At 44.3% G+C, this 17,372-nt stretch overlaps 1 protein-coding gene and 1 non-coding gene across 2 annotated transcripts in view; both read left to right on the top strand.

Annotated features, from left to right (window-relative positions):
* LOC139255665 (uncharacterized) overlaps nucleotides 1–17,372 on the top strand; it is a 286,509-nt gene that overhangs the window by 53,900 nt on the left and 215,237 nt on the right. Inside the window, exon 5 of the mRNA XM_070873964.1 lies at nucleotides 12,831–12,881. Coding sequence (XP_070730065.1) covers nucleotides 12,831–12,881 — 51 coding nt within the window. The remainder of the gene's footprint in view (nucleotides 1–12,830; nucleotides 12,882–17,372) is intronic.
* Nucleotides 16,674–16,792, top strand: LOC139260570 (5S ribosomal RNA). Its single transcript, XR_011592816.1, has one exon. It is a non-coding gene; the product is annotated as a 5S ribosomal RNA (ribosomal RNA).

Below are 17,372 nucleotides of genomic sequence, written 5' to 3'. Positions count from 1 at the left end.
GAGGCTGACATGGGCTGCTTCATTATCTGAGAATATATGAATGGAGTTAACATTGTAGAACCATCAGTGAACAGGCCCACCCCTGATCTTATGATGGCAGTAGGTTATTGATTAAGGAGCTAAGGTGGTTGGGCCAAGAATCATAGAATCATTTCGTATAGAAGGAGGCCTTTTGGCCCTTCATGTCTAAGGACCTATTCAATTAGTCCAACTTCCCTGCTCTTTCCACAAAGCCCTGCAATTTCTTTCTCCTTCAATTATTTATCCAACTCCCTTTTGAAAGTTACTATTGCGTCTGTTTCCACCTCTCTTTCAGGCGGCATATTCCAGGTCATAACAATTTGCTGCGTAAAAAATAGCCTTTGCACGCATAGTGTTTGAAGCGGCTTTGATGGGCTCGATGATCACCGCCACAGTGCCAACAAGGTGTTAATTGCCTCGCATTCACACTTGATGACGGACTCTGAGTCATCTGAGGTCGTGCAGCTGCAGGCATGTACATTCTGCCATATGCATTCCTGCCTGAAAATGACGTTACTTTGTGCACAGTACTTGCCGATGCAACTTTATGCTGCGAAATTTGTTTGGTGTTATCGCTGGTGGGCATAAAAGCCTGGGCTATCGTTATGGCTTTGCTCAGGTTCGGTGTTTCAACAGTCAATAGTTTGCGAAGGATAACCTCATGGCCAATGCCAAGCACAAAAAAGTCTCTTAGCATTTGCTCCAGGAACCCACTGAATTTGCAATGTCCTGCAAGGCGCCTTAGTTCGGCGACGTAGCTCGCTACTTCCTGGCCTTCAGACCGTTGACATGTATAAAATCGATACCGTGCCATCAGAATGCTCTCCTTCGGATTTAAGTACACCCGGACCAGCGTACACAGTTCTTCATATGATTTGGTTGTTGGTTTCACTAGAGCAAGAAGATTCTTCATGAGGCCATAGGTTGTTGCCCCGCAGACGGTGAGGAGGATCGCCCTTCATTTGGCAGCATTCTCATTCCCTTCCAGCTCATTGGCCATGAAGTATTGGTCGAGTCGCTCCATGAAGGTTCCCAATCGTCACCTTCTGAGAATTTCTCCAGGATACAAACAGTTCTCTGCTTTTTCGCGTGATGGTTCGTTATCTATTACTCGTCGCCAGTTGTTATGTCTCAAATAAAGCAATGTGACTGAGTACTGTAGACTTGAGTAAGCGTGACCTTAGTCTCTTCATTCTGACTCCAGAGTGCCGGCACAGCATGGGAGGCCTGCTTATATGCAGTGCTCCCAAGGGATGCTGGAATCCCTCTGGACTCCAACAGATGCGCCCTCTGTTGGCGGTAGAATGCTGGTTACAAGGTGTTGCATACACAACACTCCTCATCTCCCCTCTTTTGCCAATGACCTGAAATCTGTGTCCTCTGTTTACCTGCGAGTGGAAACAGTTTCTCCCTATTTACTCTATCAAAAGCCCATATAATTTTGTACACCTCTATTAAATCTCCCCTTAACCGTCTCTGCTCTAAGCAGAACAATTCTAGTTTCTCCAGTATCTCCAAGTAACTGAAGTCCCTCAGCCGTGATACCATTCTAGTAAATCTCCTCTGTGCCCTCTCCAAGGCCTTGACATCCTTCCTAAAGTGTGGTGCCCAGAATAGGGCACAATACTCCAGCTCAGGCCTAACCAGTGATTTATAAAGGTTTATCCTAACTTCCTTGCTTTTATATGGGGCTCAATTTTTCACAATGCTGTTTTTTGGTGAAGTTGAAGAGTTACACCTGTTATTTTGGGGCCCAAGTACGGCAAAAAAAAATCTTCGCAGTTTCCCCGCTTGATTTCTTTTTGGCGCCACCTAGCCTGTTGTTTAGTTTTGGGGTTGGAGCCTTGATCTGCGCCAAAAAGATCGGGTTGCCATGGTAACCAGGGACACAATGTGGGCTGAGGCTGGAAAGTCACACATACAGCCAGCTCGCAAACTGCACAAGCATATTAAACATTGCAGCAGCTTACCAAGCACAAGCACATTACAGCAATTTACCTCCATTAAATTATTAAAGTCCCCCCCACCCCTCCCGATTCTGGTGCCGGTCCCTGCTCCTATCCCTGGCCAAATGGCCTCCGTGCCAGTCCCGATCCCCGCACCTATCCCTGGCCGAATGGCTTCCTGGTCCGATCCCCGCACCTATCCCAGGCCAAATGGCCTCCCCATCCCGCTCCCCGCACCTATCCCAGGCCAAATAGCCTCCCGATACCGGTTCCCGCACCTATCCCAGGCCGAATGGCCCCCCGGTCCCCGCACTTATCCCAGGCCAAATGGCCTCCTTCTGGTCCTGATCCGCACACCTATCGCAGGCCGAATGGCCTCCTGCTCCCGGTCCCCGCACCTATCCCAGACCGAATGACATTCTCCCTCCCGGTCCCCGCATCTAACTATACCCGAAAGGCTTCCCCGCCACCGCCCCCCCCCCCCCCCCCCCGACTTTCTCTTGCCTCTCCTGCTGCTGCTGTCCGGGCATCTGCTGCGCTGATTTACTTGCCTGCGCCGATTTCCTTAACTCACCATAAGGTTTTTCTACAGAGGCCACATACGCAGGCCTAAGAAGAACTGGAGTAACTCTGAGCTGGCCAAACTTGCCTAACTGGCCAGAATTGGTGGGGGTGGTCGGTCATGTCCCCACTTTGACTGAAAAAAAAACTAACCTAAAAAAATTGTAACTAACATATTGATTGGGGAAACTTGTATTTTTTAAACATAGGGCAAAAAAAGCGGCCTGCGCAACAAAAAGGCACAAATCACTGGGGAAAATTGAGCCCCTTGCCTCTATTTATAAAGCCAAGGATCCCATATGCTTTTTTATCAGCCTCATCAACTTGTCCTGCCACCTTCAAAGATTTGTGTACGTAAACCTCCAGCTCTCTCTGTTCCTGCACCCCTTTTAAATTGCACCATTTAGCTTATATTGCCTCTCATTCTTTTTTTCAAAAATTCATCACTGCCCACTTCTCTGTGTTAAATTTTATCTACCAAGTGTCTGCCTATTACAGCAGTATGAATGTGTCTTTGTGAAACCTGCTACTATCCTCCTCACTGTCTGAGTTTTGTGTCATCTGCTACCTTTGAAATTATGTCCTGTATAGCCCCAGTCCAGCGCATGAATATGTATCAAAAAGAACAGTGGTCCTAATACCAACCCCTGGGGGACACTACTGTATACTTCCCTCCAGTCTGAAAATCAATCGTTGACCACGACTCTCTGCATTCTGTCCCTTAGCCAGTTTTGTATGGATACAAAACTTCAATCCCATGGGCTTCATTTTTGCTAACAAGTTTATTATGTGATACTTTATCAATTGCCTTTTAAAAGTCCATATACACATCATCAACTACTCTATCCTCATCAACGCTCTCCGTTATTTCATTAAAGAACTCAATCAAGTTTGGTTCTGTTCCAATTACACTTCAACCATGCTTGGATACTGAGTGGATTCATGAGTTCCTTTATGTTTGGGCATATTCTAATTAAATTGTGAGGTTGAGTAGAATAATTCACTCGGCACCTTTGATTGAAGATGCTTACAAATACTTCAATCTTGCCTCTTGCATTCAAATAAGTCTCCACCATAGTTGAGGATGTGGATGTTCATGGGACCTCTTCCTCCTGTTAGTTGCCTGAGTGCCCACTGCTATTCTTGACTAGATGCGGTAAGGCTACAGAGCTTTGCTCTGATCTGTTGGTTGTGAGACATAAGAACATAAGAACATAAGAATTAGGAACAGGAGTAGGCCATCTAGCCCCTCGAGCCTGCTCCGCCATTCAACAAGATCATGGCTGATCTGGCCGTGGACTCAGCTCCACTTACCCGCCCGTTCCCCATAACCCTTAATTCCCTTATTGGTTAAAAATCTATCTGTGATTTGAATACATTCAATGAGCTAGCCTCAACTGCTTCCTTGGGCAGAGAATTCCACAGATTCACAACCCTCTGGGAGAAGAAATTCCTTCTCAACTCGGTTTTACATTGGCTCCCCCGTATTTTGAGGCTGTGCCCCCTAGTTCTCGTCTCCCCTACCAGTGGAAACAACCTCTCTGCCTCTATCTTGTCTATCCCTTTCATTATTTTAAATGTTTCTATAAGATCATCCCTCATCCTTCTGAACTCCAACGAGTAAAGACCCAGTCTACTCAATCTACCATCATAAGGTAATCCCCTCATCTCTGGAATCAGCCTAGTGAATTGTCTCTGTACCCCCTCCAAAGCTAGTATATCCTTCCTTAAGTAAGGTGACCAAAACTGCACGCAGTACTCCAGGTGCGGCCTCATCAATACCCTGTACAGTTACAGCAGCACCTCCCTGCTTTTGTACTCCATCTCTCTCGCAATGAAGGCCAACATTCCATTCACCTTCCTGATTACCTGCTGCACCTGCAAATTAACTTTTTGGGATTTTCATGCACAAGGACCCCCAGGTCCCTCTGCATCTCAGCATATTGTAATTTCTCCCCATTCAAATAATATTCCCTTTTACTGTTTTTTTCCCCCAAGGTGGATGACCTCACATTTTCCGACATTGTATTCCATCTGCCAAACCTTAGCCCATTCGCTTAACCTATCTAAATCTCTTTGCAGCCTCTCTGTCCTCTGCACAACCCGCTTTCCCACTAATCTTTTGTGTCATCTGCAAATTTTGTTACACTACACTCTGTCCCCTCTTCCAGGTCATCTATGTATATTGTAAACAGTTGTGGTCCCAGCACCGATCCCTGTGGCACACCACTAACCACCAATTTCCAACCCGAAAAGGACCCATTTATCCCGACTCTCTGCTTTCTGTTAGCCAGCGAATTCTCTATCTATGCTAATACATTTCCTCTGACTCCGCATACCTTTATCTTCTGCAGTAACCTTTTGTGTGGCACCTTATCGAATGCCTTTTGGAAATCTAAATACACCACATCCATCGGCACACCTCTATTCACCATGCTTGTTATATCCTCAAAGAATTCCAGTAAATTAGTTAAACATGATTTCCCCTTCATGAATCCATGTTGCGTCTGCTTGATTGCACTATTCCTATCTAGATGTCCCGCTATTTCTTCCTTAATGATAGCTTCAAGCATTTTCCCCACTACAGATGTTAAACTAACCGGCCTATAGTTACCTGCCTTTTGTCTGCCCCCTTTTTTAAACAGAGGCGTTACATTAGCTGCTTTCCAATCCACTGGTACCTCCCCAGAGTCCAGAGAATTTTGGTAGATTATAACTAATGCATCTGCTATAACTTCCGCCATCTCTTTTAGTACCCTGGGATGCATTTCATCAGGACCAGGGGACTTATCTACCTTGAGTCCCATTAGCCTGTCCAGCACTACCCCCCTAGTGATAGTGATTATCTCACGGTCCTCCCTTCCCACATCCCCGTGACCAACAATTTTTGGCATGGTTTTTGTGTCTTCCACTGTGAAGACCGAAGCAAAATAATTGTTTAAGGTCTCAGCCATTTCCACATTTCCCATTATTAAATCCCCCTTCTCATCTTCTAAGGGACCAACATTTACCTTAGTCACTCTTTTCCGTTTTATATATCGGTAAAAGCTTTTACTATCTGTTTTTTTGTTTTGCGCAAGTTTACTTTCGTAATCTATCTTTCCTTTCTTTATTGCTTTCTTAGTCATTCTTTGCTGTTGTTTAAAATTTTCCCAATCTTCTAGTTTCCCACTAATCTTGGCCACCTTATTCACATTGGTTTTTAATTTGATACTCTCCTTTACTTCCTTGGTTATCCATGGCTGGTTATCCCTTCTCTTACCGCCCTTCTTTTTCACTGGAATATATTTTTGTTGAGCACTATGAAAGAGCTCCTTAAAAGTCCTCCACTGTTTCTCAATTGTGCCACCGTTTAGTCTGTGTTTCCAATCTACTTTAGCAAACTCTGCCCTCATCCCACTGTAGTCCTCTTTGTTTAAGCATAGTACGCTCGTTTGAGACACTACATCCTCACCCTCAATCTGTGTTACAAATTCAACCATACTGTGATCACTCATTCCGAGAGGATCTTTTACGAGGAGATCGTTTATTATTCCTGTCTCATTACACAGGACCAGATCTAAGATAGCTTGCTCCCTTGTAGGTTCTGTAACATACTGTTCTAAGAAACAATCCCGTATGCATTCTATGAATTCCTCCTCAAGGCTACCCCGTGCGATTTGATTTGACCAATCGATATGTAGGTTAAAATCCCCCATGATTACTGCCGTTCCTTTTTCACATGCCTCCATTATTCCCTTGATTATTGTCCGCCCCACCGTGACGTTATTATTTGGGGGCCTATAAACTACGCCCACCAGTGACTTTTTCCCCTTACTATCTCTAATCTCCACCCACTATGATTCAACATTTTGTTCATTCGAGCCAATATCATCTCTCACAACTGCCCTGATATCATCCTTTATTAACAGAGCTACCCCACTTCCTTTCCCTTCTTGTCTAGCTTTCTCTATAGCCTACTGCTTTAGGTGTTTAGCATGCAGGTAGTACTGTGTAGTAGTTGCACTCGGAGTTTACCTCACTTTAAGTATGCCTGGTGCTGCTCCTTGCAAGCCCTTTAAGTTTGCATTGAACCAGGGTTGTTCTCCTAGTTTGGTCATGACCAAGGAGTGTGGGATATGCCGGGCCATGAGGTTACAGATTGTGTTGTAGCAAAAATCTGCTGATGGGCCACAGCACCTCATAGTTGCCCATTTTTCGACTGCTCGGTCTGTTTTCAGTCTGTCTCACTTAGCACGGTTGTGATGCCAGACTACATGATGGAGAATGTCCTCACAGTGGAGACGGGATATTGTCTTCATAAGAACTGTCTGGTAGTTATTTCTGCAAATGCTATTGTGGGAAGACATGTCTGCAACAGCTAGGTTACAATCATAGAATGGTTACAGCACAGAAGAAGGCCATTCGACCCGTTGAGCCTGCGCCAGCTCTCTGCAAGAGCTCTTAAGCTATTCCCACTCCCCTACCCTTTCCCCATAGCCCTGCAATTTTTTTCCTTCAGGTACTTATCCAATTCCCTTCTGAAAGCCACAATTGAATCTGTCTCCATCACCCTTTCAGGCAGTGCATTCCAGATCCTAACCACTCACTACGTTAAAAAGTTTTTCCTCATGTCACCTTTGGTTCTTCTGCCAACAACGTAAATCTGTGTCCTCTGGTTCTCAACCCTTCCACCAATGGGAACAGTTTCTCTGTCTAGACGTTCATGATTTTGAACACCTCTATCAAATCTCCTCTCAACCTTCTCTGTTCTAAGGAGAACAACTCTCGCTTCTCCAGTCTATCCATGTAACTGAAGTCCCTCATCCCTAGAAGCATTCTTGTAAATCTTTCCTGCACCCTCTCTAAAGCCTTCACATCCTGCCCGGAATTGGACACAATACTGCAGTTGAGGCCGAACCAGTGTTTTTTAAAGGTTCATCATAACTTCCTTGCTTTTGTACTCTATGCCTCTATTCTGAAGCCCAGAATCCCGTATGCTTTTTTAACTGCTTTCCCGTATGCTTTTTTAATTGCTTTCTCAACTGCCCTGCCACCTTCAACAATTTGAGCACATATACCCCCATGTCTCTCTGTACATGCACCTCTTTTAGAATTGTACCCTTTAATTTGTATTGCCTCGCCTCATTCTTCCGACCAAAATGTATCACTTTGCAATTTTCTCCGTTAAATTTCATCTACCACATATCCGCCAATACCACCAGCCTGTCTGTGTCTTCTTGAAGTCTATCACTATCCTCCTCACTGTTCACTATACTTCCATATTTTGTGTCATCTGCAAATTTTGAAATTGTGCCCTGCACACCCAGGTTTAAGTCATTAATATATATCAAGAAAATCAGTGGTCCTAGTCCCGATCCCTGGGGAACACCACTGTATATCTTCCTCTAGTCCAAAAAACAACCGTTCACTACTACTCTCTATTTCCTGTTTTGGACACCCTTTTTTCAACAAGGGTCTAACATTTGCAATTCTGCAGTCCTCTGGCACCAGCCCCGTATCCAAGGAGGATTGAAGATTATGGCCAGTACCTCCGCAATTTCCACCTTTACTTCAGGTTAGTGAGGATGAAATCAAGTAGGTTACTTCCTCATGTTGATTCCCTCATCACTTGGTGGAAGCTCAGTCTTGCAGTTATGTTCTTCAGGACTCACCCAATTTGATCAGGGTACTACTGAGCCAGTTTTGGTGGTGGACATTGAAGTACCCCAACCAGATTGCATTTTATGATCTTGCTTCCCTCAGACCTTTCTCCAAGTGGCATTCATCATGGAGGAGTATTGATTTGCCGGTTGGTGGAGTATTGTGTGGTGACTAGGAGGTTTCCTTGACTTTGTTTGACCTGAAGTCATGAGACTGCATTGGGTAAGGAGTCCTCGGGTCACTCACATCCAACTGCATCTCACGGTGCCCCCACTTTAGCACGTCTGTCATACCAGTGGTATTTGATTGATATAAGTCTGAGTACAGCATTATCAGGCCATTGCTGGACTCATTTATGGGATAGTTCTCCCAACCTGAATATCAGCCCTCAAATAAGAACATAAGAATTAGGAGCAGGCCATACGGCCTTTCAAGCTTGCACGTGGCTCTTCTATGACCTCAACTCCACTTTCTCGCCCTATCTCCATATCCCTTGATCACCCTAGAGTCCAAAAATTATCTATCTCAGCCTTCAATATGCTCAACGACTCAGCATCCAAATGTTGGTGAGGAAAAGTTAGTTTGCAGGTGTAGCAGGTAATCAGGAAGCCGAATGGAATGTTGGCCTTCATTGCTAGAGGGATGGAGTACAAAAGCAGGGAGGTCCTGCTGCAACTGTATAGGGTATTGGTGAGGCCGCACCTGGAGTACTGCGTGCAGCTTTGGTCACCTTACTTAAGGAAGGATATACTAGCTTTGGAGGGGGTACAGAGACGATTCACTAGGCTGATTCCGGAGATGAGGGGGTTACCTTATGATGATTGAGTAGACTGGGTCTTTACTCGTTGGAGTTCAGAAGGATGAGGGGTGATCTTGGAGAAACATTTAAAATAATTAAAGGGATAGACAAGATAGAGGCAGAGAGGTTGTTTCCACTGGTCGGGGAGACTAGAACGAGGGGGCACAGCCTCAAAATACAGGGGAGCCAATTTCAAACCGAGTTGAGAAGGAATTTCTTCTCCCAGAGGGTTGTGAATCTGTGGAATTCTCTGCCCAAGGAAGCAGTTGAGGCTAGCTCATTGAATGTATTCAAATCACAGATAGATAGATTTTTAACCAATAAGGGAATTAAGGGTTATGGGGAGCGGGCGGGTAAGTGGAGCTGAGTCCACGGCCAGATCAGCCATGATCTTGTTGAATGACGGAGCAGGCTCAAGGGGCTAGATGGCCTACTCTTGTTCCTAATTCTTATGTTCTTATGTTCTGATGAAAACTTTGCAGGAATGACTGGGCTGAGATTACCATAAGTCTTATCCTGATGCAATGCCTGTTGCTGAAGGATTCGTCTGATTTTCTTCTTATTAATAAACTTTGTTTACAGCTCAGTGGCCTGCTAGGCCACTTTGGAGGGAATTAAGAGTTCAAAGCAATGTGTAGGATTGGAGTCTCATGTAGGGCAGATTGAATGTGATCAATTGTGATGTAGTTACGTTTCCCCGTGTGCTTTACAGATTGATGTTTGCAGCCCTTTGCAATGAGTTAATGGATAATATTAGAAACCATTTAATCACTAAATGTGTATTTATCTATTGCACTTAGAATTGTAACCAGAAGGTGATAAATCCATTTGGACAGATGTTTTTGCCTATCGCACTATAATATTGCATTAGTGAATTATCTTTATCCTAGAGGTCTGTAGGTTCTAGGCTACACAATGTTTATGAATATTACTAATAATGACTGACAATTTAAAAGGTTTCTACTTAAATCCACTTTCTAAAAGATAGAATGCCCCACAATTACAATGCTTTCCATGTTAAGGTAAAAGCTGAACATGACGAGGGCACAAAATTGTTCCTGCCATTATCTTGTGAGATATTTAACTTCTTGGAATTAGGATTGATAAGAATACCAAACATATGTATCATCGCAGTACTGGCCTTAGCTCTTCAAGTCTTGGGGCCAGAAATTCGATTGAAGGTTTGTTAAGGTGCTAATGTCGGGCGGTCGCTAAATTTAGCACTGAAAATGGTTTGCGACGGCAGCCAAAAAATTCAGTGGTTGCGCCCTTCTCTTAGGCTGGATGAGCAACTGAATATCCTGTGCTAAACAGCTGGCTTCATAGCACCCTAAGAGAGGCCTCCCAGCAAAAAAAAGAATCGGAACAAAAAACACAAAAAACATTCCCTATATGTTACTCACCCCAAATAAAGTTAAATCGCAAAAAAAAAAATCAATCACATAGAAACATAGAAAATAGGTGCAGAGCAGGCCATTCGGCCCTTCAAGCCTGCACCGCCATTCAATATGATCATGGCTGATCATGCAACCTCAGTACCCCATCCCTGCCTTCTCTCCATACCCCCTGATCCCTTTAGCCATAAAGGCCACAACTAACTCCCTTTTGAATATGTCCAACAAACTGGACTCAACAACTTTCTGTGGCAGAGAATTCCACAGGTTCACAACTCTCTGGGTGAAAAAGTTTCTCCTCATCTCGGTCCTAAATGGCTTACCCCTTATCCTTAGACTGTATCCCCAACATCGAGAACATTCTTCCTGCACCTCAGCTGTCCAGTCCTGTCAGAATTTTATAAGTTTCTGTGAGATCCCCTCTTATTCTTCTAAATTACAGTGAGTATATGCCTAGCCGATCCAGTCTTTCCTCATATGTCAGTCCTGCCATCCCGGGAATCAGTCTGGTAAACCTTCGCTGCACTCCCTCAATAGCAAGCACATCCGTCCTCAGATTAGGAGACCAAAACTGCACACAACACTCAAGGTGTGGTCTCACCAATGCCCTGTACAACTGCAGTAAGACCTCCCTACTCCTATACTCAAATCATACTTACCTCATGCAGTCATTCCTACCCTTAGCACCCCGGGACATCTCCGCATGCCAGCTTTCTCTGGCGGTGCCAGAGGGGCATTAAGGATACAGCACAAACCAAATGTTGCATCCGTGGCGATACCAGGGGCGTTGCACGTCGGCGCGATGCTCCCAGGCGATACTCCTCTGCGCTGCCGGTACCGACACTGAATTTACCGAGCGGCATGAATGCCAGCACTCGCGGCTGAAAACCCTTTAGCGCCCCTGTTCCGACCCGCGTGTGGGCGCTATCCGAACAAATTTCTAGCCCTTAGTTTCTTGTACTCTGATTGAAGGGAAAGATATTTAGCACCGTAATCATCTAAATGGTAATTTACTGTTATTGATCCCCTGTACAAAATATTAAATATATATATGTCCAAAGGTTAATGTTCAAGCCAGAATACATAGATTAAAAAAATGTAATTATTTTGATATTTCCCCTGCTTGTTTCCCTTACGAGGCCTCTTGCCTCTATGTGACTTCATTTGGCGGGAAAGGTATGGTGATAAAGGCCAAAATGCATAGTATATGATCAATCAAGAGTTGTGCTTTTTGCAAGGCATTATAGATCATGTCAGTTTTTTCCTTTTTCTGAGGTGGAACACCCTGCTGTTGTGAAGCACTTGACTTAATATGCAGCTAGGAAGTGCAGAAAAATATATACCAACTACATCAGGGGTTTGGGTGACATATGGGTCTTTTAAGTGCATTGTAGCCTTTCGGCTAAATGGGTAGTACTGCTTTGGATCCTAACTACAGATCCCTAACTACTTGAAGCTGCAGTAGTTAAATAGCTAGCATATTTATCTATCTGCATTTCACTGGATAACAGCAATTTTGAGTGGTATTTTAACTAAGTAGAGCCTCTTGTTGTAGACACTTTAGTTCGGTACAAACATTTTTTGGAGGGACTGGGCAGTGTAATGAGTTAGAATGATGTCCTTTCACCTCTGGGACTGTACCTTGGATAATAGAAGGAACATCTCTTTCTCTGATAGTTGTAAGGGTCTTAAATTAGTTTAGACAATCTTAAGACAGTTCCAAAAGGTATGAGTCCACAGCCCAAAAGTGTCCTAGAAGGGTACTCATTTGTACTATGTTGGCCATCTGATTTTGAAAACCCATAGGAAAGCTGTCTATGAAATGGAAATGTCACATACAGTAAGGTGTAAAATGTGGTTAAGTGCATTGTTAGGCAGAAAACAGAAGGTCGTCTACCCAACCTCATTTTTTTTCTTTAAGTGTCTTGGATGTGTTGACAACAGGTAGAAATAGTGGAGAGTGTCTTTTTTTTTCTGCAGTGATCTTGAAGAGCAAATAATTCAGTCAAGTTAAACAGGAACTAGAGCTTTCCACTGCTGGGGTTTGGGTGACATATGGGTCTTGGCCATTAACTGTTCTGTTCATCAGATGTTAGTGCGATTAGAGTATGTAAATACTCTGAGCAAACTTTTATTTAAACAAATGCTATTGATCTATTAATATTCTACTGATGTACAATTAATACCTTTTTAAACTAGATTAAAAAGTTTTTGACTTAGCTTTTGAAATCCATCGATATTAATATCCAATGGTTGTTACACATGGAAAAAAACAATTAATAGCAATTACACACTTTAGCAGAGAGGCAAAGCAATTGTATTATATAATTCGTCACACGCTGTGCATTTCAAGAATTAACTTGAAGAAAGTGTACATACTGAAACTTTAAATGAGTTAATGATAAAATTGTTTTTATTAAAGTTAATGCAAATCTTAATGCAAAATAATTCCTTTATTATTTGCAGAAATGAAGAGGCAGAGGCAGTCTGTACTAAATTGAATCATTTAAGAGAGATGTAAGTGTACATTGCTGTACTTAACTGTTTCATCACCTAGACGTGTCCATAAACCAAAGCGTAGTAGGAAGCTGATTTTTTTCAATGGACACTTCAATTTGTGAGAATGGTGCTTGACTGGGAAGACAAGTCTTGATCAAAATATTATCTTTAAAGAGATCCATTTTTGTCCTCCTATTAAGATGACAGTTTGAACAGTTATTTTATTTTCCTTCTCATAGTTTTTATTTTATTTTACCTTACAAGCTGCTCTCCACAATGCATCCTCATTCAGATAAGAAAATAAGAATTAGGAGCAGGAGTAGGCCATTTGGTCCCTCGAGCCTGCTCTGCCATTCAGTCCATAAGAACATTAGAAATAGGGTAGGAGTAGGCCAGTTGGCCCCTCGTGCCTGCTCCGCCATTCAATAAGATCATGGCTGATCTGATCCTGGCCTCAACTCCACTTTCCTGCCCGCTCCCCATAATCCTTGACTCCCTTAATATTCAAAATTCTATCAATCTCTGTCTTGAATATACTCAATGACTGAGCATCCACTATCCTCGGGAATAGAGAATTCCAAAGATTCATCACCCTCTATGTGAAGAAATTTCTCCTCATCTCAGTCCTAAATGGCCAACCCCTTATTCTGATACTGTAGAGAATATAGGCTTAGTCTATTCAATCTCTCCTCATAGGACAATCCCCCATTCCAGGAATCAGCCTGGTGTACCTTTGTTGCACTCCCTCTGTGGCAGATATATCCTTAGTAGAGTGGATCATTTTGACTGTAAGCTTCTATATATTCGTCAAATTCAGATTCCAGCATGATTTGATTTGAAGCATTGTGGGTTAATAATGAATGCTCAAACTTATCATAGTTGAGATAATTTTGGGTTGGTCTGTTCTTTGAAGAAAAACAGTACAAAATGGAAATATGACTGTTATTGACTTGTTTATATGACTGTGTTTCAGTTATTTAAAATATTTTGTTTCTTGGTAATTTAGTGAGGGTGGGGTGGGAGGGAGGTTGAAAGCCAGTACCTTGCAGTCTGGTGATAAGTATGTATTTTTTCCTAACTTGTCTAGTGGAGAGGTAACAGTATTGTAATGAATACTTCTGTATCTAATCTTCTTTCTTTGACATACTTGCTATCAAAAAAGTTGCAGTGCTGGTAGAAATTGGAAATTGCTCCGAGACTAACTTGTTTATAACTCTATACATTATAAGCTTTCAGAGCTATTAGGTTAGCCATCTAGCTAGGACATCAGCTACACACCAAAGTTAGGTTTCTGTTTTGCTGTGTTACAAAATTTATTATATCCTGGTCATGAATACTGTGCATTATCAAAATCTGAAAAAAACCCTTTAAAATAGAGTTCTACTAACTATGTAATGACTGGAATTATTCTTTTGTTATCAATCCACTTCAATAATAATCTCATTTCCCAACTTCCAGTGTTATGCTGTCAGGGTGATTAATTTCATTTATATACTGCACATGCACTTCTGAGAAGGGTTGTTTTATTGCATAATGAAGTATTTCCCTATAATATTAACAATTTTCAGAACATGATATATGTGTTTCATTATGTAACACAAGTTTGATACATATGCCTGCAAAATTAAATGTTTCAAATTCCATAGTTACATAATTGTTGCCCCCTTCTCTTTGTAACTAGTAGCAGTTAAAACTGTTCCAAGCCATTATCACTCAAATCTCTGATTTTAAATGAAAATTGAGTTCAGAGAGCTATATCGGAGACAACATGAGATAGAAATGTGCAGAAATGCATGCAGAATTATGATAAAGTAGTGTGCATAATATTTCGGGGGGCCCCTTTTTGCAATGCCCATTAGCGCCTCCGCGGGGGGACACTAATGGGGCGCAAAGCACTTTTCGCCCATGGATGCGGGGGGGTGGGGCGGGGGGAAAGCGCTATCAGCTCCCGGGAAATTGGCCAAAAGTAGTTTGCGGAGGCGCTATCACAGCAATGGCGCAACCCACTGATGGTGCCCTGGGCCGCCGCACAACCGGCGATGATGTCGTCAAGGTGTGCGGCAACCCCTTTCCGCCCCGCGGGGAATATTGCCCCGTGCCCCGCTAGGCTGGCATGGGCGGGTGTCAGCACCAGCTTCGTGGGTCGTGAAATTGGCTGACCTCCACTTGCGGGGCAAAAGTTAAAGGGGAGGTCTCCAGCGCTCCGCGCTGCCATCTTGCTCGTTTTTCCAAATCTCGTGTCGGCTCTATTGGTTCCCGCTAACGTGGTCTGGGCCTCCATCGTGCGGGCCAGCATTCCGTTTTGGGTACCGGGATGCAGCCCCGGTGCCATGTTGCCCTGGTGGTCTAGTGGAGGCCATCAGAGGTCTTGCAGAGTGCATAGCTGCGCTCTCCTCTAAGTGTTGCAGCACGTCAGCACTACATGGAGCATCTACTTCAAGCTGTAGAATTTCTATAGTGTTTTGGTTAAGAAAGTTACAGAGACTTGTTCTTAAAAGTTATAGCCACGTGGATCGCTCCACTTCCTTTGAGGGGTGGTAAGCCCAATTCAGCAGCCGGGACAAGACTTCCGCGCCAGGTGCAGGAAATACCTCCCCGAGCAGTTCACCACCCCCAATCAGGGTGCAGGACAATTTCACTCCCTTTGTGTCAGAGAAATTTATGCAATTCCCCATCTGAAAATTCCTTATGGATATAAAATGCTCCAAAAGAGGCACCATTAGAAAAATAGAAGGTGCAAAATGAACTTGTGGTGCTCCAACTGTGAAAATTTACTTCTTGGCTTTTTGTGCATCCATTAAGAGCACATGAGCAGTCAGAGTAAAACGATATCATACAATTGCAGTGCTTTCCATAAGTAGAAAAGTTATAATTGACAATTTTGCAGGCTTCACGCTTGACATGTACCTATTTTAGCAGCACAATTTGCAGTAAGTATGAGTGCTGGAATAGCAGCCCGCTCCTGCTGCAATCAATTATCCTGCCTGCCTCTGCTTTCAAGGTGCGCCTGAAACATCATAGCTATGTAAATGAAATTTAAATACAGATCATATGACATCACCATTACCTGCAACCAGCTTCCTGCCTCTCTGCTGGTCGTAACATAACATAAGAATTAGGAACAGGAGTAGGCCATCGAGCCCCTCGAGCCTGCTCCACCATTCAATAAGATCTTGGCTGATCTGGCCGTGGACTCAGCTCCACTTACCCGCCCGCTCCCCGTAACCCTTAATTCCCTTATTGGTTAAAAATCTATCTATCTGTGACTTGAATACATTCAATGAGCTAGCCTCAACTGCTTCCTTGGGCAGAGAATTCCACAGATTTACAACCCTCTGGGAGAAGAAATTCCTTCTCAACTCGGTTTTAAATTGGCTCCCCCGTATTTTGAGGCTATGCCCCCTAGTTCTAGCCTCCCCTACCAGTGGAAACAACCTCTCTGCCTCTATCTTGTCTATCCCTTTCATGATTTTAAATGTGTCTATAAGATCACCCCTCATCCTGTTGAACTCCAAGGAGTAAAGACCCAGTCTACTCAATCTATCATCATAAGGTAACCCCCTCATCTCCGGAATCAGCCTAGTGAATCATCTCTGTAACCCCTCCAAAGCCAGTATATCCTTCCTTAAGTAAGGTGACCAAAACTGCACGCAGTACTCCAGGTGCGGCCTTACCAATACCCTATACAGTTGCAGCAGGACCTCCCTGCTTTTGCACTCCATCCCTCTCGCAATGAAGGCCAACATTCCATCGCCTTCCTGATTACCTGCTGCACCTGCAAACTAACTTTTTGGGATTCATGCACAAGGAGCCTACGGCCACACTAGTCTGAAAGCGCCCGATCTCGTCTGATCTCGGAAACCAAGCAGACTGAGGCCTGGTTAGTACTTGGATGGGAGACTGCCTGGGAATACCAGGTGCAGTAGGCTCGCAATCCACGATAACATCCATCTGGTCCGGGACCTCATCCATTGTTCCCAGGAGGCTGGTCTGTCGGTCGCCTTCCTATCCCTCGACCAAGAGAAGGCGTTCGACAGGGTGGATCACGACTATCTGCTCGGAACTCTGCGCGCTTTCGGGTTCGGGACGCATTTCGTCGCCCGGATCCGACTTTTGTACGCCGCCGCGGAGTGTCTGATTAAGGTTAACGGGTCCTTGACGGCGCCCCTTCGCTTTAGGAGAGGGGTGCGCCAGGGATGCCCCATGTCCGGCCAGTTATACGCCGTTTGCGTGGAGCCTTTCCTGCGCCTCTTGCGGACGAGGTTGACGGGACTGGCTCTGCAAGGGCCGGGCGTGGAGGTCGTCCTCTCGGCTTACGCCGATGACGTGCTCCTCGCGGTAGAGGATCCCGCTGACCTGCGGAGGATGCGTGAGTGCCAGGAGATTTACTCGGCCGCGTCCTCCGCCAGGATCAACTGGGAGAAATGTTCCGGACTCCTGGTGGGTCAGTGGCGGGTGGACTCCCTGCCGGAGGAGCTCAGGCCTTTTGCCTGGAGCACGACCCATCTC

Source organism: Pristiophorus japonicus, chromosome 3 (assembly GCF_044704955.1).
Source record: "Pristiophorus japonicus isolate sPriJap1 chromosome 3, sPriJap1.hap1, whole genome shotgun sequence".
Classification (NCBI taxonomy): domain Eukaryota; kingdom Metazoa; phylum Chordata; class Chondrichthyes; family Pristiophoridae; genus Pristiophorus; species Pristiophorus japonicus.
This window is presented reverse-complemented; position numbering and strand designations above follow the sequence as displayed.